This window comes from Xiphophorus hellerii, chromosome 23 (assembly GCF_003331165.1).
Source record: "Xiphophorus hellerii strain 12219 chromosome 23, Xiphophorus_hellerii-4.1, whole genome shotgun sequence".
NCBI classification, from domain to species: domain Eukaryota; kingdom Metazoa; phylum Chordata; class Actinopteri; order Cyprinodontiformes; family Poeciliidae; genus Xiphophorus; species Xiphophorus hellerii.
The window spans coordinates 24979886-25007008 of record NC_045694.1 but is presented as its reverse complement, the minus strand read 5'-3'; the positions used below and the strand labels follow the sequence as shown (position 1 = coordinate 25007008).

Below are 27123 nucleotides of genomic sequence, written 5' to 3'. Positions count from 1 at the left end.
GGTAACAGCTTCAGTTATGTGTAAAATCTTATTTCTTTTGTTTTTTAGAAGGTTTTGGATGAGCTAAGGTCATGATTTTTCTGGTTATAGGTCGTAACTGTTGGAATTATGGAGTGGGAAATTACTCGAGGCCCCTCTGATAAAGCCTTTAGACCCCAACCACCACTATAAAAAGACATAAAAGCAGTAGATAAAGACGATTAAAGGTTTTTCTGGTCCAGGTTATTCCAGTTAAGCATAGAACAGTTATTAGAATCAAACTACACCAAGGTTGTGAAGAGTTAAAACTGGCAAAACCCATCAAACTATACCTTCTGTTTAATGATACGACATGATATATTTCCATTGGCTGTGTAGAGAAAATAATGCAGTGCTGACCCTCCCACACCTCTAGCTGAACATGGCTGATCAGCTGGGTAAACGGAGATTCCTATACTTTTCCTTAATTTACCAGAAAACAAATTTAACTGTTGAAATGAAATGAAAATGAAATGAAATGAAAGCTAAATGAGGCATCGCTGTTATTAAGGTAAAGCTGGTTTAAAATCACAGCTGGGAAAAGCTAAAAACAACATGTATACCATGCAAACTAGCAGATATTTTTGTACATTTAGCTCGACTCTATGTACAAAATTCAAATAAAAAAGTACGCTATTATTATAGCAGCTATAAAAAGACTGTATGCTACATTGTTTTAGAAGCAGCAGGATTATTTTCATATCTTAACTGAACGAAATCTGATTATGTCACACATTTTTTGTGTAAATACCTCAGTCGTGTGAAATTGTGGTATTTTTACTCACGACACCATGAGAATCTTTTCTCAGCCAATTCCTAGCAGCAATATTTCCAGATCAATTGTACATTTTTCATACACAAGTGTGAAACAGTAATAACTTCAGACCTCTCACGACTGAATCATGCCAATTATGAATGATGCTGCTAAATCTCCCACTGGCATAAAAGAAATTAACTGTTAATTGAACCTCTCCTCCAAAGCATATGAAAATTCTAGCAGGACAAACTGTAGAAGTAGATAGAGTTGCCCTTACTTTTGTTATTTTACTTTTCTGCATTTTCTTTCATGTTTGACAGCGCAGTCTTCAATTGGAAACACAAACCATTTGAACTTTTGCATGTTAGCATCTGCTGAGAACTATTGGGGTTTTCAATGTATCGTGTCCCAAGTACAGCAAAAATAATAAATAACTAAGATCATTTTATTTCACATTTTAGAAAAATGGGAATAATCAGAGAGATGTTTCTTCTCTAACAATGTAAAACAAGTGCAATTCTGGGATTTCTTGGATGTTGTCTGATGTTTGTTGGGTTTTCCTAAATACTATAAAGCAGTATCTCTAAAAGAACATTTAATCAGTCAAAATTTAAATGAATTGCAGTGGTCATTTTCTTCCCAGGTTTGCTGTATCATAGTAGCTTGTGATAAGTGACCATCAGAAATTTAAAAAATATCAGATAGTCCATAAACTTTTCCATGACAGCCTACTTGTCAACTTGTTTCTGGATAACCATGGCCAAAAGTCAATGTAGACTGCCATCTGTGGTTAAGGTGAAAGGAAGACTAGAATCAGGACATTCCAAGACAGACAGAGACATAAAACAATTTTTTAGTTTGTCTAGAGTGGCATTGTTCGCTCCAAACAAAAGGCTGGCAGTCACTGGTTTTACCTTTAGCCTTTTTTCTGATCAGGGCATGTAGGAGTCTAGCTAAGTGATCAGGCCTGGGCACAAAGGACTTGTACTAACACATGAACTCCGAACGCTGTGGTGTTTGATGGGGCCTTCGTCCCCAGTGGGGATACAATGAGCAACAGTGGTTTCATCCATAATTTCCCTCATCCTCAGACAACATATCTCTGTGGACCGCCAGCAGGTGACAGAGTTGCCTGTACTGAGACTCTAGGAGGTCGTATGTGTTTGCTTGGACTGGGACTGGCAGCTCAAGTCTTTCCACTGACTGTGAAGTCTCAGAGCTCAACTGCATGGCTATGGGCCTCGCCTCGTTTTCTTCTATCTGTACCACTTCCTTTGGCCGCACATCCTGTGGCCTTCTTACGACCGCCACTCTGGCCCGTGGCGTTGGCTTAACAGCTCTCCCACTAGTGCTTATGACATAACTAGAATATTGCTGCCTGTGGTTTTTACCGGGATGCAGGTTACCATAAGCCGCGTGGGTAGAACCACTATCAGTGCAGCCTCTATGAGTACTTGACATTCTACCTGGGACAGAACCCTACGACGGCCCTCCACCACCGTCTCACTCCATGGGGGATGACAATTGGTTCTCTGATCTGCCACCTTCAAGAACCCTCTCTTCCCACTTGGATCAGAGTTCGTGCTCTGATCCTAGCAATAAGTCTCCGGATATCAGCCTCTTCTTCCTCATAAGTGTCCATCTGTACACAACCGCTCTTGAATGCAAAGAGAGGCTTAAGATCCTCAATGATATTCATCCCCCACAATCCCTGGAATCCTTCTAGACTTTTGTAGGTGAAGGTATGTGTCCGTCAACACAAAAATGCACTTGTTGTCCACTGGCTTGTGTTTCCAGGCACTCTACAGTAGTACAGAAGTGAGAGTCTGTGATGGCTGCTATGTTGGAGTCTGTGTTTATTCACACTCTGAATAGCATCCACAGCCAAAACTTTAATGATCTTATTCACAATGCTAGGCAGACTACATCCACATGCTGAAATTATTACAGAGCCTCTCACTTTTTACTCTTCACGCGCTTCTTACATATGCCATCTTCTCTCCTTTTCGTCCTCATCTCCTCATTCCTGTGACAGCTACATATGGTAACTGGCTAGCCTCAAACTACATGCCCCCCTTACAATTGTACAACATGTTAATGAATCTTTTCAGTTTTAGTTGCTTTATTTTAATCAGCCAACTGTTACCTATTGAAACAATTCTAAAGTGCATTAATTTGAGATTTTAGATCGAAATCTGATGGATCGTACCAGAAAACAGAAAGTACCTCGTCGCTGGATTTTTTTTTTGGCAGCATAACGATACTAAACATATGGCCAAACCTAAACAGAAAGACTCACCAGACACAAAATTTACTTTATTTCCCTTCGGCCATCTGTCTCAGAATTAAATCCTATAGAGAAACCCCTGATGATGCAGAGAGATTGTATAAAGATGAATGGTAAAAGATCCCTTTCTCTTTGCACTCACAAAGAAAAATGCTGCCAAATAAGGAAAGCGGGGATTGTGCAAAACATTGACAGCAGCAGTACTAAATATTCTCCCCTCCCAGTGATTTTGTGAAAAACAATTATTTTGTGACATAAAATTTATTTTCCCTACTGACGAAATGTACTCAACTTAAAAGTATGATTTTTTTCCAAAATGCTTTTGTTTGTTTTTTCATCAGGGAAAGCCTAAATCTTTCCCTATTTTAGGCTTTTTACATAGTTTAAGTAAGGATGTGACTAAATTTTATGCGTTTATGTAGATGACAGACATCACATCCAAACAAGATCAATAGTTTAAGATTATTGAAGCCCACAGATGTATTTCACAGGTCTGTCATTGCATACCCCCCCACCCACAAAATAAACCCAGACTAACTACCACTGTATAACTCATTCCCTGGTGTTAATTGGGTGCGTTTCTATAAAGAACGATAATGCACTGATAAATCATTTTCCTAATATTTACTGATGTGCCAAAGAGAAGAAAAAGCACAAATCAAATGACCACTTTCAAACACATTCGCAAAATTTAGCTCCTTCTTGAACGCAGACAGGGCCTCGTTCCATCACGGGCACATTCAGAAACCACAGATACATCAGGAGCAATTTCACAATCAATATCCAACCCGACGACATCAAAGCGCACCCAGAGCCACAACCGCACGCCGTCGAGAACCATAAGATCCAACGCGAGTCGTCTTTTTGCACCTGATAATTGTAACGCCGGCGTGACACGAAAGCAGCGGAAAACAAGGTTTAATTAGGCTGAACGTGAACACACCTCTGTGTGGACAGCTACGAGGGAAACAGAGAAAGATACTGTGCTGCTGTGAGCGGCGATGACTAACAAAACGAAACGAGGACACACTGCCAAGCCTAAATAATGCTCTCCTGGCATATTATTTCCATAATTTCTGTAATTTGTGCTTTGTGGACGAGCAAAAACACCGCATAACCCCCTTACTTTCAGGGCTTTCTCCTTTAGTGTTTTCGGGCTGTGAGCGTAACACAGCAGACCTTCTGTTGGTAAAAAAAAACACTGTGAGATGTTGCAGAAAGGATAAACACAGGTGCAGCCGGTGTTAGTGATGGCCTTATTCTATTGAAGTGTTACCGACTGACGGTAAATTAAAATGAAAAATCCAAAAGAACTGGAAGTGGAACATCTGAATGGACTGCAGCCACCGTTATTAGTTTTATTATTCACACCTGTGCCTTTCATGCTGTATTGTAGCAAAGCATCAGTGCAACCTACTTTTTCTTTTTGGCAAAAGCAAAATCATACCACTGTTAATTTTGACGTTGGTCACAGCAGGAAAATTAAATAATTACCTTTAAAGGTAACTTTGTCTGTCTGTAATAATCAGTAGAATTAGATGAATAGGAAGCGGGGAAAAATTGAGTTGCTTGGTTAAATCAATTTGTGTTTTTAAAATGCTGATAGCAGAGTAGAGAAAAGGGCACAAACAGCATGAACCCATCAATCTCTTCTAGCTAGCTGCGCATGTGATGGGGTGTTTTTGTGGTAGCGCGCAGTCGGAACCTTGAACCAATTAAGCGTTATTTTAATGCCCCAGGACAGCTCGCTTTTTTTTTTTCTCTCTCTCTGTATTATTCCTCTGGCAGCTCAATTGCTGCTTTACAAATTCAACGAGCTGCGAATCTTGGGAGTGGATTGGCAAATTCGGCCCAAATATTAACTTGAAAATCAAACCCGGCTGGAAAGCTTGGGGGAGCGTTTGCCATCTAGACAACATTTGCGCATTATCAATTACACGTGAACGATAAATGCTTTAATTTAAACATCAGATTCAAAAATCAGAATTAGGCTTGTATTCTGAAACAATGTGTGTACGATATTCACTAAGCTTTGCACATAAATCAAAAATAAAGGAATGGGTGTTGTTGTTGTCAACAGTATTCCTCTCATAAAGCTTAACCCGTCATGCCTTTGTGCTGTGCCACTGTATTCAGCATAAAACATAAAAAAAAAAAAATACACAGAAGAGGTGGTGCATTGTTGTTCCCTGATTAGCCGGGTTACGCAACCCAGTGTGTGTAAGATCTAGCACACTAAAATAGATGTGCTGCGTTTTGATGACTTTATGCCATATGTCTCGGTCAGGCGATTTTAAAGGCTCCAAAAATCCCTTGTTAAACCATTTATCAATGAACCTGCAGTGCTTTGCTAAAGTATTAATACCCCTTGGGGTTTTTCAACCTTTTCTTATATCGGAATCACGGGCATATTATCTGAAATTCATGTGACGGGCCAAGGCAAAGGGTAACACTTTATTTGAAGGGGTGTGCATAAGACTGACATGACACTGTCATAAAATCGACATAACACCTGTTATGAACATGGAGTCTTTATGAATGTTCATGACTGTTGTCATGAAGTGTCATTCGGTAAATAATGACACTTTTAATGCAAAGTTGGCACTTTTAATTGACTTTTAATGCAAGTTTTAGTACAACTTTGTAACAAAAGTGTCATTATTTACTGAATGACACTTCATGAGAACAGTCAGACGTTCATGAAGACTCCTTCATGCTATGATACTATCATGTCAGTCTTATGCACACCCCTTCAAATAAACTGTTACCATATAAAGTAGTGCAGAATTTTACAGTAGAAGAAAATGCTACAATATTTTTTTTATTTTTTTTTTTACATACAGAAGACTGAAAAACATAGTGTGTGAATTTGCACTCACAGTGAATACTCTGTAGGATTACTTTTTGACACAATTAATTTTGAATGTCTTTTCATCAAAACAATTCCTTTCTAGATTTTGGCTGTGTGTGTTGCATGTTTGTGGGTTGCTGCCCTGCTGGAGATTCGGCTCCAAGTTTAGACTTTTATTGATTTCTTCCAGGATTACTTTGCATTTAAGTCACCATCAGTTCTAATAAGCTCTCTTGCCCAACTTTAGGAAAGCATCTTTGCTACATGACGCTACCACCACCGTGTTTCAGAGGAAGGAGGGTTATTTGCGGAGTTAGTTTTCCGCACTTTGTATGTAAGCCATAGAAATTTAATGTTGGGTTTTTGTCTACCTCAACCACTCAAATGTATCAAGTGTACTGTCGTCTTTAAAAATGGCGATGTGAGAATATTGCAGCCAATAACTCAGAGGACACAGGCTTATTTGAATAAAGAAGGGTGCATTTCAAACAAGCCCTTATTGCAAATGTGCGCACCAATTTGTGAGGAATCTAATTGTAAAGAAAAATCTGCATACAGTGTTTCCTGTACACACACACCATTTCCAGTAAATGGCTTTGTTACTTTTTAACATTTGAAGGCAAGAACAAGAAGAAAGAGTTTCAAATGAGACAGAGCAGGGATGGTTTCCATGCGACCCATTTTACATTTTCAGATTCCTGGGATTGATATGGCTAATCATGCACTCAGGCAGCAGCTTGGATTCGATATAAACATTCACACAAATCATACAGAGGTGATGCTGAAGCACAATGTTGAAAACAAAGGGTGTTCAGCTCAAACAAATGTAAGCACCAAGCATTTCCTCGCCAATATAAAAACCACAATAACCGACAGAACATCATGATTCAACAGGGATTCATAAAACTCATATCTAAACACTGTCACACATATTGTCTCAAGTCTGTGCGATCAACTTGGACTGATGTATGAGGAAATAAAAACTATGTGCGCAGCCATACCGAGGCTATGGAAAGGATCCGGATCAGATAACTGCCCGGAGCGCACCTTGATCACGACTTTGCAATATCTGAGGCTCAAAGCAACTCAGAAAAGGTTATAAACATTCATTTTTATGAGACCATTCTAACACATTCTAACTGTTCTGTATCGACGTTGCACTTAGTGCAAAATGGAGAGGTGAGGAGGGGGTGAAGTACTCGCAAACCACTCAAAATGAGTTGTCACAGGACGTCCGCTAAATTAGCGAACGCCTCGCCCTTCTGCTAGGCATACACCAATATTACCAAACGCTAATCTTTGATCACAAATCTACGAGAGAGTCCTGAAGGGATGATAAATAGAAACTGAGACTCTTGGCATTGGTGTGGAGAAACTGGGAGCAGACAGAGGGAGCGATTGCTCAGGCCGCGCGGAGCGTATTAGCCTTACCTCGAGGGTTGTTGAGCGCCGCTTCAGTGGCCTTCCTGCCCTCCCCGCAGTGGCTCTGGTCGAACGGCAGGCATTGCTCTCCCGTCCCCGCCACTACTTCAAGGTTGCGTGCCGGATCCTTGGGCTGCCCGAGGTTCCTCACTCTGTACACCCTGCGGCTGCTGGTGTCAGACACGTAGAGGACCTCACCGACCGGGTCCATGGCCAGATAATACTTGTGTGCGGGGCTGGTACTTGAGAAAGCAGACAAGGTAAGATGAGAGTGAGGTGAAACTGGAAACTGGATTTTCTTTTCTTTTTTGCAGAAACATAAAATGAGTATTTACTATGGGAACCAGCTCGGATTTGTACAACAGAATCTCTATTATGATTACACAAGAATACGAGTTGAAGAAAAGTTACTTGGATGCAATCAGGTTATCTCAGTAACTAGCATTAATATAAGACTCTGCCTGGGCTGAAGTAAGATTAATGTCCTCTCATTTACATGGTGCAGATGGCCACAGTCTCAACAGCCCAACTGTGAGCAGTACTTCTAGGATTGTGCTGTGAGTAAAGATCATTATTTTCTAATAAAAAATTCAGTAATCTACATATGCCTGATTTATGGTGATGTGAAAAAAAGAGTTTCTATAACTATCCATATAGTCATGAGAAAAACAGTGTACACCCCCCATGATTTAGAAGCTTATAGAACCACTTTTAGTTATGATACCACAAAGCAGTTGTTTAATGTTGTTTCCTATATGAGAGACTTCTTTACAATGCAGCGTTGAGATTTGCAGACATTTGTTCTGGCAACTCTTTTACAGTTCAGCCTCTATGTTTTTAGCAGCCCAAGGTGTGGACTTTGACTGTACTTTGCCTTGATTCTTGACCTTTTCCTCAGTTGGCTGCTGTTTTGGATCATTGTCCTGTGATTGAACAAGTTTGGGCCAAGGTAAGGTAAGGTGAGGTAAGTTCATCTATATAGCACATTTTCAGCAGCAAGGCAATTTCAAGTGCTTTACGTGAATTAAATGGAAATACAAACAAAACAACAAACCAAAGGAAAGAGCAAAAGAAGAAAACAGAAAACATAAAAGTATAACCCCATGTTTAAGGAGAAGTAGTCCGTGATTTCTAAACTGGTCGGGGTTTCTCTGGATCCTTGTTCTGATAATGTTGATCTAAGGTAATGAGTAGTTTCTCTAGATAAGCTAATAGGAGTTTCTCTGGAGTCTAAGGATTAGCCTTTATACCAGGGGTGGGCAATACCAGTCTTTAAGGGCCAGAGTCCTGCAACCTCCCAGGTACAACAGATTTCAACCAAACAGCTGAATTACCTCCTCAATACAGTCAAGACCTCCAGAGTCCTACTAATGACCTCATTATTTGACTCAGGTGTATTGATGCAGAGACTCAGGTGAAAGCTGCAGAACACTGGTCCTCGAGGACTGGAGTTGCCCACCCTCTCTTTAGACCAGACAGCCTAACTTTGGCTTTAGAAAACTTTGGCAACCACAGGAATTCATTTGTTAACCCAATGACAGCAAAGTGTCAAAGTCCTCTGACTGTGAAACAAGCACAAAGCATTACTTCTCTTCCACTGTGCTTGACAGTTGGTGTGAGGGTGTTGGTGCTGGCATGCTATGTTTGGTTTTCTCTACATCTCTACTTTATGTTCCAAGGCCGATTTGCAGAAAGTCTTGTGCTTCATTCAGATGCAACTTTGCAAACCCAAGTCATACAGCCATTTTGTTTTTGGAGAGAACCTTACAGCCTTCAGAGCAAACAGCACATGATCAGTGTGGTTTTTTGTACTGTTTAAGATTTAACATTGTGACAGCTGACAAGTCTGAGATAAAGCTTCTGGCTTTTTAGGGCATTGTTTTAACACACCTTTATGCTTCACAGCAACAACCTTCTAAAACCCGGGATTTATAGAAGTTGTAACATTGATAATGTTCAGTCAAGTGCTTGAATTGCTAGCACCTTGCTGCTATGTTCCCACCTGAATAATACAGAACCAGCAAGTGTGACTTTATGTGTTCATATAAAATATCCATCCCTCCCTCCCTCTATGTCCATTCAGCCATGATTATTCTTTTTCAGGATTTTGGGGGGATGAAGGGGAGAGAAGAAGGGTGCACTGTTGACAGGCTACCAAGCACCACTTAGGCAAACGAGAAAAAAACATGCATGAACAAAATCATACAATTTTGAGAGACCAATTATCCCAATATATATGTTTTAGGGCACTTTTCCACTGATAACTGCACAACTCAACACAACTCGACTCTAAATTGCATGGTTTGAGTCATTTTCCCTTACAATTGAGTGCCACCTAAACCCAACTTGGGATCCAGAAACCAAAAATGTATGTGACTTGATCTGTATGAGACACAAACACAACAGACAGCGAGAGAAAACCAGACGGGGATTTTAAACCCAGGACTTTATTGCAGGAAAGCAACAAGGTTGACAACTGCACAATTTTTACTTCTTTAAGCATTTCAGCCTATTTTCCATTACCAGCAATGCTATAAAATCCATTTTTGTGTATGTGTTGCTCGGCGGTAGAAGCGGGTCGCTCTGGGTCGAGCAGAGCAACTCAGGATGCCGCCCTGCACTTTTTGCCCAAGTTAAAAATTAATAACGCAGGTTCAACGGTACAACTCCACAAACACTAACACAGAGGAGAGGCTCGCAGTTTCTCAGTGTCTGGAGCAAATGATTAAAGATATATTGCGATGCAAAGAAAAAGCTGTGATTTGGAAGGACATGTCTAACAATATGGGGGTAAGAGTTGAGGTTGAAAGTCTTTTGCTTCCTAAAAACTACGAGCTTACTCTTTCTTTGCAATCTGTTTACTCTGACTTATAGTACAAATTGATGTCTAAATATAATACTTTCACCAACAACTGATACCCTCAAAAAACATATTGCTCCGTTAGTTGCCCCCTCCTCACCGTACTTTTGACTTTTTGATTTTAGCTCCACAACGAGCACAGCGCTCTCCCTCTTTGTCCTGGCCAACCTTCAGCGCAAACCATCGTAGTTCGGCCTTTTGTCTCACTGCACTGCCACGAGCAATAAGATTAATATTTAAGAACAGACTCAGATGGTCGGATGTTCTCTCCTTAGAAGGTTGGCAGCTGTTAAATGTTTGCAACCTTAATGTATGATAATAAACTTCAAGTTGAAGTAAAAAAAAAAAAAAAGAAAAACAGATTTTTGGGCAGTTGAAGCAGTTGCTTCTGCAGGGTCACTGAAAATGTCTTCCTTTCTTGGCACTGTTAAAACTCATCCAAGAGTGCCAGACCAGCAAACTTCACCTTTTTTTTTTTTTTTTTTGAGGTAAAACATTTTAGTGAAACGGAGCAGCGGTTTAAATCACTTCGCCTGGGTGCTACTTTTCCTTTTTACATCCTTTGGAAGAAGAAAGATTTTTTTTTTTTTTAGGTGTAACCATGACTGTACTGATAGTCATTAAAACTTTATTTTCCCCATGACTACATAGCTGAAATTCAAAATAATAGAGCTCGAGCTAAAGTTATAGCGTGTACCTTCAACGTTTTACTTTCAACCAAAAGCCACAGAGATTCAAATTTTTAACAAAAAAAAGAGAAGAATATAAAGCTGTTATACCGTAGAAACTTTAAAGTATTTTTTGAAAGTAAGCATTTCTGTGGAAAAATAAAATTAATTGTCTTGGATCCAGACAACCGCATTGCAAAAAAAAAAACCCAAAACATTGGGGACTGTAAGCTGACAGTATTTTAGCCGTTTCAAGCAGTGTCTGTAGCTCTTTTACATAATTTAACTCAGTTTCTCAAGCAAACTGTTCTCTTCTTTGCTGCGAAGAGTCCCTTAAGGAGACTGTGAGTTTAGGCTGGCGTCAAACTCAAAGCAGGTTTCTTGAAGATGATCAAATGTAGAGTTTTTACAAGTAAGTTTCAGGTCATTATTCTGCTGCCATGAACTGCAGAACTCTCTGACATTGGGCAGTCTGTTAAGTGCCAGTATAAACTAAAATCAATGCGCTCTGTACTGATTCTGGGGAGCCGGGACAATGAGGCGGTCCAAGGGCAGCTAAGTGTCCCCCGTGTCTCTCAGTGGAGATTGTACTCTTTTCGTAGAAGGCTTGATTGTTTTCTTTTATAACCGGCTGCAACACGGCACATTTTCTCTGGACTGTCGTACATTCAGCTGAAACGATGAATGAACTCAGTCACAATTATACTCCAAGTCTCCCTTGTTCTCTTCCGACCATTTCAACGGTCCTTCTGGACAATTTACTTTCGGGTTTGTACTTAGTACCAAATGCAGGGAAATTGCCCTGGGTTTGTTAAACAAGCCTCTTTTCCAACAGCAAATTGTTCTCATCATGCTAAAAAGAAAGTAAGTCAAACACAACAATAAAATGTCTTCTTTGAATCGTCGTCTTCTTTTTTTTAAAACCGTGGGGCTCTTAAACTCCAGAACCAGTTTATATCATGTTTGAGTGCAAGTTTCCACTTGTAAAAGGGTTTTCTGGCTTAAACCTATCACACTGATGCGCTACAATGATTTAACTTTAATCTTTTTTATATTTATACTGAACTAACAGATGCCTCATAAATAACAAATAGATTTTTTGTTGTGCCGTTATTGTTTATTTCTTGACGGACCTTCCGAACCTGTGGATCAGCGTCGCATGCCGAACTAATTGGATTCCATGAGGCAGAGATGTCACAAGGAAACTGCGAATCGTACAAAGGAGTTGAAGTAGCGCTTGAAGTCGGCGCGTCGCAAACAAAGATGAGCTCAAAAGAAACGGCGGTTGGTGAGCCTGTAGCGAACTGTAATGATGAGTGCAGCTCCTAATTCTGGAGGAGCGGGACGAATCGCGTACTGTTGACGTGTCGTGTCCGTGACTTTATTTAACCACGCTGAAGTTTGTTTAGGAGCTTATCTGGAGCGCACCCAGTAGAGATGACACTACTCATATTTAAATGTTCCACACTTACATGAATAATACTTTCAAATCTACACTTTCTTTTTTTCAAGCTATTTTAAAAGATGTTTGTAGAAAGAGAGTCCCGTTCATATCGAAGCCTCATTTGTAACAGAATGTTTATATTAGGCGCAGTGTCAAGATGGCTTATGGTATTTTAAATGAAATGCCAGAGAAAGTGCCTGCTGGAGTCGGGTTTCCTCTGGCTGTATGGAGCTTGGAGCCAGCCATATATCGTCGCTCACAGCAGAACCATTTTTTAAATTAGCTTTGTTTTTACAGATATGAATGGCTCTTTGTGTATGTTTGGGCTCCAGCACTTTGCTCATTTACTTTGGGTAGATTTATTTTTACGGCGTTTTCTCGCTGGACACAGAAATAAAATCCACTGTATGTAAATTTAATTGGCCATAAAGTATCTTATCCTATCTAAAGTTTAAACGGACGGGAACATTTTGTGCATTAACCACTTGCAAACTGTCACTAAGTTAGAAGTATTTCTTCTGTGTTATTGCTTAAGTCTCTGTATCAGTCAGAATAACAAAAATAAAGGTCATTACATTATTATAACTATTCCAATCATCGCTATATAGCTTCTGCATTTTTGTTTTTAAATGATAAAAAAAATTAGATGACATATTTGTTTTAATTTTTTGTGTAAATATTATACCATGCTATAAAGCAATGGTGAATCTGAATTATTCAGCAGTGGAATCAGAAGAAACAATAAAATAAAAATAAAAAAACAAGGAGAGCAAAAACTGAGGAAAGCGTTGAACCGGATGAACTAATCAGAGGAGATGTGGAGCAGCTGTTGCAGACTGGAAGCAGGAAAACTGAGGTAGAAACTAATGAACTCAAATGATTCAACAAACCAAGAGAAAAACAGCCTGACAGTAATCTAAAAGAAATAAATTCAAACACACAAGGAACAGAAAACAAGAGGAAACTAAACACAAAAAGAACAAAGAAATATGGCAATGATGAATACAGATAAATGAACTGAATATAGAAAAAAAAAGAAAATGATTGAGACATAAACTCAAATGACAGCCAAAACACTTACATTTTTCTTTATTTGATCTATAATAGTTTCCTTTCTTAGTTAATCATTAATTAGTCGATACTGGCTAAGATATTTCTACAAAATGTTACAAACAGGTGCATATTTATATGTGTCCTATATAAATATGCATCTTAGTTGATTAACAGTTTTTTACACTGAGGTAATTTGGGTGGTTTTATGGGAGTTTAGTCTTAGACCATCTATTTGCTTGCATAAATTACACTTATTTACATGTCAGACAGAGATAAGGAGCTGCATATGTAAGTACAAATATGCAGACCATAGGTTAGCTTGGTGCAGCGTGTAATTCTTACCATAAGCTACATCCTCACACGTTTTCTTTTACGAACCAACACCTCCAAGACCATTTACCGGCACATTTATTTATTTGCTTTTAAATATGCCGTATTTCATCACTCATATCTTATGCATGCATGTATCCCAGACAGTGTTTCTGCTTTTGATGCCAGGTGATGTATATTTTATTTGATGGCTTTAGCTGTTATTCTCATCATTTTTCAGAGGGGGTGGGTGTATTTCCCGGGATATAACAAAACAAAAGCGGTGACAGTAAAAGGAAGGCAGAGCAACATCAACAAAGAGTGGGTGTGGGTGTCGGGGTGTGGGGTACACATGCGGAACCCAGACCGCTACTGCAGCTAAACCCGGCCCAAGCTGAATGAGTCATGTGGGCTCATTATCTTACAAAAGGTGGAGCGATCGCTTATTGATCTGAGGTCTCAGACGCGAGGCGTGCTTATGTTATCATTTCGTCAGCCGTCACTGCAGGCCTCACACCTGCGTTAGCACATCGCGAACATAATTTACCCTTAAAGCGACTGCGAGCTGCACTGTGCCAACAATGTCACCGCTCAGCCGCGCATAGAGGACTTGACTTACCGATGCACCATAGCTGCGGTTCGTTAATTACAAAACCTTTGATATCGCGGGGCTATTGTGTTCCGACTATTGAGACCCGAACACAATGATTCCCTGGAAAAAATAAAAAGGGGAATTTAAATTTTGCACTTTAAACACAGCTAACGGGAGGGTTCAAAGCGATACTTTGTGCTCTGAAATCCAATGTCAGCTGGGGTCTGGTCAAAGGCTTCCCGCTAATTAAACCTGAAGACATCCTGATAAAGTGTTTTTTTTTTCCTTTGCCTTTTTCCTGCAGCTATTAAAAAAAAAAAACACCTTTCAATGGAAACTTGAAATGTCAGGAAACAAATTATGTTGCCACGCTTTTGCATCTTCAATATTTTTGCTCATTTAAGCCGACAAACCTTTGTGTTGTAGCTAATAGGCTCCTAAAATGTTCCTGTGATTGTGACCGCAGGTAAACGCTGCTAACCTTTACTATTAAAAACGAGAAGAAAAAAACCCACATCCGTTTGATAATGGTCTCCACCTTTCAGCAAACCTTAAAATAAAACAACAACAAAAAAAACACAGACAGGGGTGCTGTCAGTCATCGAGTCCATTAAGTGCATAACTGTTTACAGAGTTCAGCCCTGAACTGCACATCCATAATTTAAACTGGATCCTCTGAGAGTTTCTCACCGGCTTTCAGAAAGTGCCACAGCTCAGCACTGCTTGGGATATTTTCTCGGGGCCTGCTGAAGCTACCACAGAAGGAATTTGCATCGTGCATATTACAGACTGCAAATCATTTCTCTGGCATTTTTCCTCCGCTTCGATCCCTGCGCATGCATCCTGAGCAGGGAAAACGAGCGACAACAGCAGCCACATCACAGGCGCTCCCCCCTTCCAGCCCTTCCTGGCTCCTTCCGCGTCCGATGACAAAACAACCATCAGAGTTGATCTACTGCGGCTGTTCTTTCTTCCCATCTCTTTGAATCAACCGTTTGGGAACTCAGATGGCAAAGTTAATCAGCCTCCCCCCCTCGCACCTCCTTGATCAGATTCAAAAAGGGACAAAATATACGGCGGTTTCTGAAAGGAAGTGCTTCCTATAGTTTCCCTTTAGAAAGCACCTTGTGTTAAAGCTGCTCCCTTTTTCTTTTTTTTCCCTTTTTTTTTTTAGCTGATAGGCACTTTGCTGGGAAGGATGCATGGTGAAAAGCTTTGAAAGTTGAATAGGAATGAATTATTAATGTATCTGACTTTGGTAGAACAATGGAAGAGAATAAAGAAGAAACGCTAACATACTGCTAACAGTAAAAAAAAAAAGAAAAAGGCAGCCGTGGAGAGGAAGAAGGAGGCAGGAACTAAAAGCAAAAAACTCCAGGGGGCGGAAGAAAGAGTCTCCAAAGTGTGCCCTAAGATGAATCCAGTTCATGCAAATTAAACCCAGGACTCCAGATCTCCTATCCCTCACATATAACAGATCTCCAGTTGTATGAGTGTTTTTCAATTTGCTGCATTTCACAACAGCATTCAACCAGCTCAGACTGGTTCATTTCATGTGGATTTAAAAGTCAACGCAAGACGGCCGACGTCGAACGTTCAAAGTGTTTAGCAACAATAAACCCATTCTTCTATTCAGTTTCAATGATACATCCATGAACACTTTTTAACAGTTTGAAGCACTTTATGCGGTCCCTTATGACTAGACGGTTTGTTTGCGGCAGATATTGACTCCTTGATTCGTCTAATCGTTGTAGATAAAACATCGTTTTGCCCACTTTGTGTCGGTTAAACTGTTTTATCTGTTGGGTTTTGCTTTTCTTCCTCTCTCAATGTGAGTTATAAACAGCTCTGCTCTGAGAGTTTCAGTGTTTCGCAAAGATGCCCATGCGCATAGCACGTAAAACTACATTTTGTCTGGTTACAACTAACTTCAGTGTGTCTTATTGGGATTGTTTTTTATTTGTGACAGACCAACACGCAGTAGCACATATGTACAGTATATTAAAGTGGAAAGAGTTGGGTGGGAGTTTGTGATCAGCCACTTTAGTGCAGAAAACCTAGTTGTACCAGTTGTTTTCAGAAATCATCAAATTGTTAAGCAATAACTTCTGGCCACAGACTCCACAAATCAAGCTCTTATGGAAGAGTGGCAAGCGGAAAGTCAATGTTGAAAGAAAGCATGTTCTAGTCAGATATACTCAAAAATACACCTCTTCTACCTAACAAAACACTATAAAGAAACTTAATATATATATGTATATTGTTTAGTTTTTCTGATTTTAAAGATACAATTGCTGTTTTTATTTTTATTCCAGGTTCGGAAAAAAAATGAATTTAGGTTTGGTGGCAGAAATCTAAACATAGTCTTGAACATACGATCAGCCTCGTAAAACATGGTGGCAGAAGCCTCATGCTTTGAGTTTGCTTTAGTTCTAGCCAGGAAAGGAAAGCCGATCACCACTGGATAAGTTTCATGGAGATTATAACTGGACAATACTTTAAGAAAACTTTAAAATCTGAAAACGTGTAGCGTTGGTTGGAATAGCGTTGGTTCACCTTCCAGCAGGATAAAAGAAAACCTTAACATACAGCCAGCGCCACATTAGCTTAAGCTAATAAATAGCTCAAAGTCCAAACCTATATTCACTTTGGAACCTGAGTTGAAAATCTATATTTCCATCCAGTCTGAGTTTATTTTGCTGGTAGAAAACCCTAAATAATAATAATTACAGTACAAGTTCCACTTAACCAGGAGGCGACCAAATACAAATCTATTGTATGTTTTATTCTGTGCTGGCCGGGCACATTGCATAAATTACACTGTAATTACGTAATAAATACTTTTAAGGTTTAATACAAATATGTTTGCAAGGCACTGTACTTCCATGTGTTTTTTGCGGTTTAATCCTTTTCTTTCCCTCAAAACAATTCATTACTTCCTCTGTTTTCTTGCAAGGCCTCACATTCTTTCCAATTAAAACTCTGGCAACTGCAGCGCTACCCTGCTGAGGCGGATGCTCCCCCAATTGGGGGAACAATGGCTGAGGCTTCATGGTTTGAAATTATACTCCAAATTGCGATATTTACATTTTCACACTGCGTGCGGCCGTATGTACACACCGTCCAATAAAAACCAAGCCATAAACTAATGTTGTGATATTTACATGGCCTGTAACTTTAGCACGTTGGAAATAGAGTTCCTCATACTAGAACTCTGTGACTTGAAATCGGATAAACCATCTTCCTCAACAAAAACACCCAGAAGCACACCGACAAACACACGCACACACACAAACGATTGGCTCAATATAACCCAAGATAGCCGAGGACAGCCACGCACACACAGAACCCCGACAACATCTGTTTAATCTTCTGTCGAACACGGCGCATCAAGCTCGGGGCCAGGGATGATGGTGAAGCCATTCCCAGACTTGTGCTTTTATTTCGGCTCAGGGAGCAAACGAAGCCGCAGTACATCACCCACCCCCACCCCCCCAACAGACTTTTAGTAATCCCCTAAAAATGAAATCCTTGACATTCTGGCTGATTTCCAGTTTACAAATTTAATATCGCCTGGTGGAATTTTAAACAGGGATTTAAGAGATCCAACCGCAAAAGGGAGTAGTGCATGAGGAGGTGATGGTCGGCTTCTGTTCACCCGGGAGAAAGTCAGCTCAACGCAATTTTCAGCAAATAGATCCGTCTGAAGTGCAAAGAGCCATTATACGACATCTTCCCATTATTTTATTTTGTCTTCTCTTGATACGGGACGTGTGCTTGCAGTTGACTGTACATTTATACAGATAAGGAGCTAATGAGGGGTTCTCACCTGTGTCTGGTGTCCCGGTTCCTGATGATAAGCCATGGAAAGGTGTTTAAGAGAAAAGAACATCGTTATTACAATGCGAAGAAAAGACGAACAGCAATGCAAAGAAAGCAAAACACAGTGAAAAACCAAAAAACGGTTTGTACAGGTTGATGATGAAGCATCAGAGATCTAATACGTAAAATATGGAGACCCTGAAGGTTTAGCATTGGGAGCTAAACTGCTTAATTTACACATTAATGACACTTGAAAAGGATCCTTTTGTTTGCAGATGACACATTGTTTTCAAGGAATGATTTCAAATGATCTCTGCATTGGAATTAAACAAATCTATAGACAATAGATGTGATAACATGGTGATGCATTTTCAATAGGGGTATCTGAGGTAAATTTTTTGGGAGTAATTTTAGATTGTGCACTTAGTTGGAAGTGTCATCCAGTGCTATGAAATACATACTTGCCCCCGTACAGGTTTTTGCTGTTTTGTCACAATTATATATGTTTTTAAATGATTTCAAATGGAATTGGCCTTTATCTAGGACAGAAAAGGTCCATCCAAACCATACCAGTCCAATGTCAAAACATAATTCCCCACCCCTGAAAGGTTTAGTACAAAGTCACCAGCCACTTCCAGGCTTAATTATTACCAGAGCTGTAAAATCAGGAAATTAGTTAAGTACAACCAGAACCAACAAACCGGGCCCCAATCTAAAGAAACTGAAGAACGAATAAGAAATAAGGCGGCTGACATTCATCACTTTGGAAAAGGTTTAAAAGCCATTTCTTTAGGGAACCGGTGAGCTACAGTGAGAGCCATTATCTGCAAATGGAGGAAAAAATGGAACAGTGGGGAGGCTGCCTCGGAGAGGCTTACCAAAATGAATTACTGGAAGAGTGTATTGACAGCATGTCGCCAAAGACGCAGAACTACTTCTAAAGCTCTGCAGGTCTTACATGTCTCAGTTAAGGTCAGAGTTCACGATTCAGCAATAAGGATGAAAGTCGGCATAAATGAAAACCACGGGAAAGATCGCAGGTGGAAGTCGCTGCTGACCACAAAGAACACAGAGCTGCTTCTGATATTTACCAAAAAGATGTCTTGATTATCTCTATGACTTTTGGGTAAATATTCTGTGAACGGATGAGAGAAGAACTGATTTGAAGTTGTGTTATGTTAAATCTATCTATAAATCCTATCAAGTTGAGACTTTAAAGTTCAAGCGCTCTTCGGATTACGTACCAAGATGAAGATCCTAACCAAATCAGAACAGCTACCACCGAATGGATAAATAAAGAGAGAGTAAGAAAATCAATACTTTGGAGAAGCCTAGTCAAAGTCCAAACTTGAGCACAAACTCTTCCACACCTCTGGAGTCATTGGCAGCCATTATAAACATTTGATTTTAATAATTGCCCCAAAGGTTGTTTAAAAGTTTTTTTTAAATGGGGCCAGATTAGTTTGGATAGCTTTTTTCTCTTAATAAGTTAAATAATTTGAACGTTCAAATTTTATATTTGCTCAGGTTGTCTTTGCCTAATATGCAGTACATATTAAAAGTGCAGACCAGAAATTAAATAAGTTCAATAAAACTGAAATTCAGAAAAAATTCAGACACTGCAGTCCTCTCATATCGCGGGATTAGGTTTGATTCAGATGGCTGTATTCCTTCACATTAAATATTAAGTTAAACAGGAAGCTTTTTGGCATTTCCTCCCAGGGGACGGGGAGGTATCAGATAAAGTCTCCGTGAAACCAGAAATATTAGTCAGAGGTACGATAATGACAGCAAATGAGAGAGTTAAGTTACATAAGAAGAGCACTCTGCAGGACAAATGACTGTGCAATCCCATTGAGATTTTACGCTTGAGAAAATACAGAAATGGGGAATGTAGTGCCTGCAGCACAGTAGGAGATATCATCATAATCCACAGAAAAAAAAGAGTCTTTGTTTCACAGAAAAGCTGCTCTCACATCCTAAAGAGGTAGATTAAGGCCTGTGATGTCTGAACCTCACATTTTCTGCCTTCTGCTTAAAAGACAAACTTCAGAGCATTCAGCTGAGATCAAACAGATCAGTGGTGCCGATGCTAGCCCAGAGCTAATGCAAAGCTAACCCCTTATCAGCTGAGCTCAAATTTTTTTAATAAACATCGAAAAACACTGAAACACATTCTTCATGTGTGCACAATGTCATGTAGACACATGAAAATGCCCAAGTTCTCCACTCTCACTTGAGTTCAAGTATGGTCCTCGTGTATCCGTCCGGATGCACCCTCCGGATGAAGTTGAAGTCTCCGATGTAGAGGGAGCCGTCGGGCCCGCTGGCCAGCGCCACGGGGGCGAACAGCATCATGTCCCGAGCCGCGCCGCTGCAGCTCGGGCCGCAGGGGACGCTGCGATAGAAGCCGTTCCCCATGACGGTGCTGATGACCGGGGGCTGCTGGGATAGGAAGATGTTTTCTCCGTTTCCTTTATGCAGGATTCCTGAGGAAATAGACACGCAATAAATCTTTAAAAGTCCTCAGAACCATTGCCCGAGTCAGTGCATTCCCTCGGGGCAATGCATTCCTAGTTTGTTTGTTTTTCTTGCTGAAGTTTAACAAAACAAGTACTATGAAAAGCCACATCCAACTTTTTGTGCCGTCTAAATTTCCAGAAGTATGCTGACTCATTCCTATTGTTTTTATGTTAATTTAACAAGCTGACATCTTATAAAGTCATTTATTGTGGCACTTTGACGCCTTATGAATTAATGATCGCCAACAAAAAAAAACAATATAAAAAATACAATTAAAAATTAGGCCAAACTGAAGAGTTCACCCACCACTGCGAAAGTTGAGAGCATGGTGTTTGTCCAAGGACCAGCCTCCAAGATTAGAGGGCACCAGTTCAAATCCATGCATCAGAGCTGTCCTCCTTTCCCAGTGGATGACTCCGGGACATAACTCATACTCATAACCCACTGATACTGGAAGGCAAAGGCAGACACACAAGAGAGCACTTCAGTTTTGTGCAATAATTGTTTTGACTAGGCCCTACTACAAGCATCCATGTACACTGACATTTTTAAAAGGTTAAAGTTTCAGAAGCGCAAACATTTCCCGTCTTATTCTTCCTACTTTTTAGGACCTTTTAATGAGATGCATGACAAACTCAAAAGCTTTCTCCGCCCATTGCTGCCACTGCTGGTCAGCTAGTCAAAGAGAAGAATCCAAAGATTATCTCTGAGTTCCATGTTTGGAAACATGAATAGTTATTGTATAGAGAAAAAAAATCCATACAATAATTATGTACTCTTAAACTGCAGTTTAGTTTGACAGGCTAACAAGAACATGCTTGGTTAAACAGTCAATTGCAAGTATCCGAGTAGATAGCCAACTAATTGAGCAGCTAATATCAGCATTTTATACTTGCGTTGCTTTATAAAGAGCTGTACAGTAAATGAGTGTGTTACAAAAATTTTTGACAGTGAAAACAAAAAATTCGCTTAGCATGTTGCTTTTTAATGACGTCGCGGGTTCGACTCCCGGTCCCGACGACCATTACATGTCTTCCTCTCCTCACCCTCCTTCCTGTCTGCCTACTGTAGAAAAAATACGAGCCACTAGCGCCGCAAAAACTCTTCGGAGAAAAAAAAAGGAAAAAAAAAAAATATATATCAAATACATTATCTTCAGAGAGATAGCTAGCTAGCTAGCTAGCCAGCCAGATAGCAATAGTCAGATATCTGTCAAAGAGTTATCTAGCTAGCAGATAGATAGATAGATAGATAGATAGATAGATAGATAGATAGATAGATAGATAGATAGATAGATAGATAGAAGCCCTTGTTTAGTCCTGACAATAGCTTAATTTCCCCATTTTCAACAAAACACTCCAGAACCACTTGAAACCCACATTTTGTATGCTTCCTGTGTCTCTCTGAGAGCTGAATTGTATTGAGCACTGAGTTAGATGAAAGGCGTTGTAGCGAGACCTCATCAGTGTAAGTTTTTGGGAGAGATCAGCGAGAAGTGTAGGCGTAATCAGGAGTCCGTCTTCATAAGGAAGCCCTAGAATTAGCCGCCTGGCCTCTCAGATGTAATGATACGCTGTGTGTGGTTTCCCTGTATGAGAAACAACTATCAACAGCTCTTTTTTTTTTTTACTTGGCAGGGGGAACCGTGCTGCACCAGCAATTTGCTGCTTAAAATATGCTAAAAGCCAACAGGTGACAAAACTGTTGGAGATCTCAAGACATGTAAACACAAACATTTATGTCGCTCTTCAATCTACAATATCACACACAGTACAGTCAAAAACAAGACTGTGAATAAAGCTAAGGCATATTTTAAGACAAAAAAAACCTGCTGAAAAATGTACGCCTTAAAAACAAACCAATCAGAAGTGATAGTATAAGTTTTTTACTACACAGTAATGCATTTATTTAATAGTATGATGTGAAATGCTTGCAATTTGTCATTTGTAATAATGCCCTGTATTCCAGTGATTCTCATAGTTAGGGCTGCGACTAACAATAGTGCAGTCTTGAGATCATCTTTAGAAATTAAAGCAGTTAAAAATTATTATGGTAAAGCATATTTTAATAGTTGCAAAAAGATGAAATTAAATGTATTATAATACAATTTCAATGTGCCTCTACAAACATAACACTTCTGTTATTTGAAGGTCAAAACCTGCACATACACATACAACATTTTGAAAACGTTCTTAAGTTTTGATCACTTCACACATTCAGCGGATCTAACATTTAGATAGCACGTAATTATTATTTTGAGAATTAATAACCATGCATAAAGAAGAAATGGAGTGGAATAATGAGAGCGTTCTTATTAAACTAAATTGTTTTCCTTGCCTTAAAACAAAGTTCTTGTTGAGATACAATACTGGAGTTAATTTATTCTTAAATTTGCGATTAGCTGTAAAATCATAGTTGGTTTTTTTTGTCCTATAAATCTCAAAGAGATACTGTTTGAGGGATATGTCAGGGTTTTTCAATTAAATTCTGTCATATTCTTTGTCCGTAATCAAAAATAACATGACAGGTGACACGCTCTGTGGATGTTTAGGTTTGCTATGATTTCTTTTGTACTTTCTGATATCAGGCGTTGTTTTTCATTACTTTGTATTTCGGTGTTCTGTTTTGCAGCTTGATAAAATCATATTGGATTTTCCCATGTGCTGCTTTTGTTTTATTTCTGTATCTGTTTCAGTTTGTCTTGCTTTCTGCTCTTCACACACCACCTGGCCTGAGACGCTAATCAGCATACCTGCTACTTGTTAGGATGCTTTCGGCTCGTCCATCTGGTAACTGCGGAGACAGGCACTTTGTAGCAGCAGTGTTTGAAGTTTCTACTGTAACTTTTCATCGGCTGCATAATGCTGTAGAAATTTCTCCTGTATACTTTAAAAGTAATGTCTAGGGCTTTAATAAGGCAAAATTCCAGATCATGGATTCAAAACACTCATAACAATGAAGCTTCTTATAAAAGTTGTTTTGAACAATGTCCTGTGGACAGATGAGATAAAAGTAGAAACATTTGGCTATAATGCTATGCATTGTAACCATAGCGATAGATCTGCTATTTTTTTTTTTTTTTTTTGTAAACATGGAGTGTGGGTATTCATCCAACCAAACACAACAATGACTTCATGAGGGAAAATCTAGATTTGGAACGACTGAGAGAGAGTCCAAAACTAATTTAACAACAACAAAACAAATGTGTGGGGTCACTAAAGAGGAATGGACATCTTCACATTCTGATAGATTTAGAGAACTGTCAAATTCAAATTCAGAAATACTTTATTAATCCCAAAGGGAAATTAAATGTTGTTGTAACTATTATTTATTCAAAATTCGTCAGAGAGCTATTGTAGATGCAAATTTGATGAGATAAGAAGAGATTACCTGTAAAGATGGCGAATATTGCTAAGTCAAGATGAAGCATGTTCCCAGACTGAATCAAAAATGCTTTAAAGGGGCAGTATTGTGTATTTTCCAGGCACTTAGTGCCATTTTATTGCACAATCAAATAACTATGTTGCCTTCAGTAATCAGAAACATGATGTATTTTTATAACACAGCATCAAACAAAACTGGGCGCCTTGAAAACTGAATGCAACACCTTGAAATTGGCCTGTGTCACTTTAAGAAGCTCCTGCTCTTTGCTGACTCAGGGAGTCAATACAATCATTCTCAATTATGCGATTTACATCCGTTTTTAGGAGCATTGAGCTGAGAAGTAGTTCGTATGATGAGCTGAGTAGACACACATTTCCATCAGATGCTCCTTTCTGCTGCTGCTGCTAGTTTGAAGGAACTGAGGACTGGAGGCATGGAGCTCCATGACGGAGAAGCTCGGCTGGAGACTGCAGCTCCAAGCAGGAGCTTTGTGGAAGTAGGCAAAGCTACGAGCACACCCGAGTGGTTGCCATGGGAGATTAGAGAGTTTCTCAAACATGCATGAAAGAATGAAGGCCACACACTCCAGGTATGTTTTTGATGAGTCAAAAACATTATAATTTGATGTAAAGCAAAAAAACTAATTCTACAAAGTACTTCCAATATAATACAGTTTTGCATCTTTTTATCTTAAACTTTTACATGTCTCCTCCCAACAGATTTGTCTGTCACATTACATGAAAAAAAAAACATATTTATTGCAGTCTAACTATTTATAGCAAAATATTTAGCGTTTTATTAGGGGTGTACAGACTTTTCAGAGCCTTAAGTAAACCAAACATTAGTATGGAGTGCAACAGAAGCACAAGCAAAGTTTGGGAAACAAAAACAACTGACTAACCTCATAGACTAGTTAATCATTAGTGTAATAAACAGTATAATTAGTGGTGAGTGAACAATTAAACACTTTGACATCTCTTACTCACTTAGCATGTATAAATCCACAGTTTGTATTGCTTTCTTTACTTTGATTTTGCATTTCTCAAAAAAAAAAAAAAAAATCTATCCTGCTTTAGTGAAACATCTGTTCTCACAGCGTCTTCATTAGATGACGACGTCAAGAAAGGCAAACAACAAGTTAAATAGTGCAATGACTTCCAGGAAAGCTGAAAGTACCGGAGCAAATTTTCTCAGTGCTATAAGGAGGACAGGGGGGGGGGGGGGGGGCGGGGGGGGGGCACGACAACAAAAAAACAAAACATAAAACAGTAATTTAGTGCTTTGTTTATACCGAGATGAAAAGAATTGTAATTATCTTGAGGCAAATACTTTTTTGTTGTTGTTTTTTTTACACCTGGCATGAAATCACAGTTCACGGAGAATCTGAGGTTGGGTTTAGCAACCCGACATGTTTTGTGTGATTAAACCGTCTGGCACGTCAGGTTAGCTTTTCGACAAGAATCCAATTGAGAACCACAAGTTTTCAATGATAGCGACCAATTTACTGACCATTTAGACTCTTTTTTTTTTTTTTTAGGAGGTGGACAATGTCATCCTGGAACAAATCCCTCTCATCAAATCAAGGTTCATCTATAACCAAAGTCTTATTTTTAAGGTCATTATGTCAGTATAGAGAAATAAAACAGTGGGTGTCCGATACTCTTTGCACAGTCATTCTAGATTGATATCAGACAGGCTAAATGAAAATAATGATATTCTTCAGGGGGACGAAGGCTTGACATATCTGATCCTCGAGACGCAGAGGAGCGGTTGTCGCTGTCAATCACCGTTGGCACTGATCTCTCTTAACTGGCCTCACTGTAGGCCCGCGGGCATGCGAGCTGATTAGAGCTCAAGGGAAAAATAGAGGGCAGAGTCAGCATAAAGACAAGTTCACATGCTGGAATACGCAAGCAGAGGTTGCTTGGATTATGCACCGAGCTCGGGGAGATTCTCTTACACCGAGAGAAAAGTCTCTGCAGACACCCAACGCCAACTTAAGTCTCCACTCGGAGTGTACAATCGATTAGGTGATCGGTGGAGAGGGAGAATAATGGGTCGTTTGGAACATGGTGGATTCAGAGAGAGGATACAAAGAGGAAACCTTATCCCGCTGAACTGAAGTTCTCCATCTAGGAACTATCTTTAAGGGTCATTTAGTGAGTCCATTTGCTTCATGTTTTGAGCTAAGGTGCATTTTAACCTCGTTTTTAAAGGATTGGAAGGGAACATAGAGGCTTGAGAAATGTGAAGAAGTGTTGCTTGCCTGAACAGACTTTCAAAATGTAACTCTATCAAAGTGAGACTAATTGCACTTAGTAGGGGTGGGAGATGTAGACGTAGAATTCTAGAGCAATATTTTGTGGTACAATTGTGATAAAGGGTTCAAATATATCTTTCTTATATTTTAGGTGACTTTATGGCTGTGACTGCATGGCACAGCATTCACAGCATCACAAACATCACAAATACTGTTTCTCTTCAGGATGCCACTTACTTGAAGAAGTGTGATTTATATCAGTAAGCTGAAATTAGTAACTGAATTTAATTATATTTTCAAATGTTATTGATGCTCTCGGGGAACAAACTGTGGAGAAAGTATTAAAACAACATTTCCGATAATACCACTAGTTGTTTTTTTTAACATCATTAATTGAAATTTATTGAGACAACCATACATCAAAATCCTTATCATAATCAGAAATTTTTTTCCAGCATAAATGATAAACGAGGGGTGAAAAATAATAATAACTTTTCGGTCACATTACCTAATTACTCAATGAGTTCAACCTTGTAAGAGAAAGGAACCGGGAACACTTTGTCCTTTTTTTTTTTCTCTTAAATTACAATCAAACTGAAAAAATAAAAAAAAAAGGAATAAAACTTTTCCAGGACAAAACGGGCAAACCAATCTCAAAGGACAGGACTGTGTATTTGAGAGAAGAAAAAAAAGACTTCCCAAAAAAAGAAAAACAGCCCCACAACCTGATATTACTGCAGCTATATTACAAGAAACCGTCCAGCACACATAGACACACTCCCAACAAACAATACATTTGCACACTGTAGTCCACAAATGCACATTCAATATCTCACAGGTGAAAGCTTTCATTCTCCGCTGCCGAGGCCTCAG

The 27123-nt window shown here is 39.4% G+C and overlaps 1 protein-coding gene across 1 annotated transcript in view; it reads right to left on the bottom strand.

The window, feature by feature from the left end:
- Positions 1-27123, bottom strand: part of tenm1 (teneurin transmembrane protein 1) — a 300806-nt gene that overhangs the window by 66090 nt on the left and 207593 nt on the right. The window contains exons 19-22 of the mRNA XM_032555180.1: positions 20913-21056; positions 20320-20572; positions 18091-18111; positions 7345-7577 (exon numbers count right to left, since the gene is read on the bottom strand). Coding sequence (XP_032411071.1) covers positions 7345-7577; positions 18091-18111; positions 20320-20572; positions 20913-21056 — 651 coding nt within the window. The remainder of the gene's footprint in view (positions 1-7344; positions 7578-18090; positions 18112-20319; positions 20573-20912; positions 21057-27123) is intronic.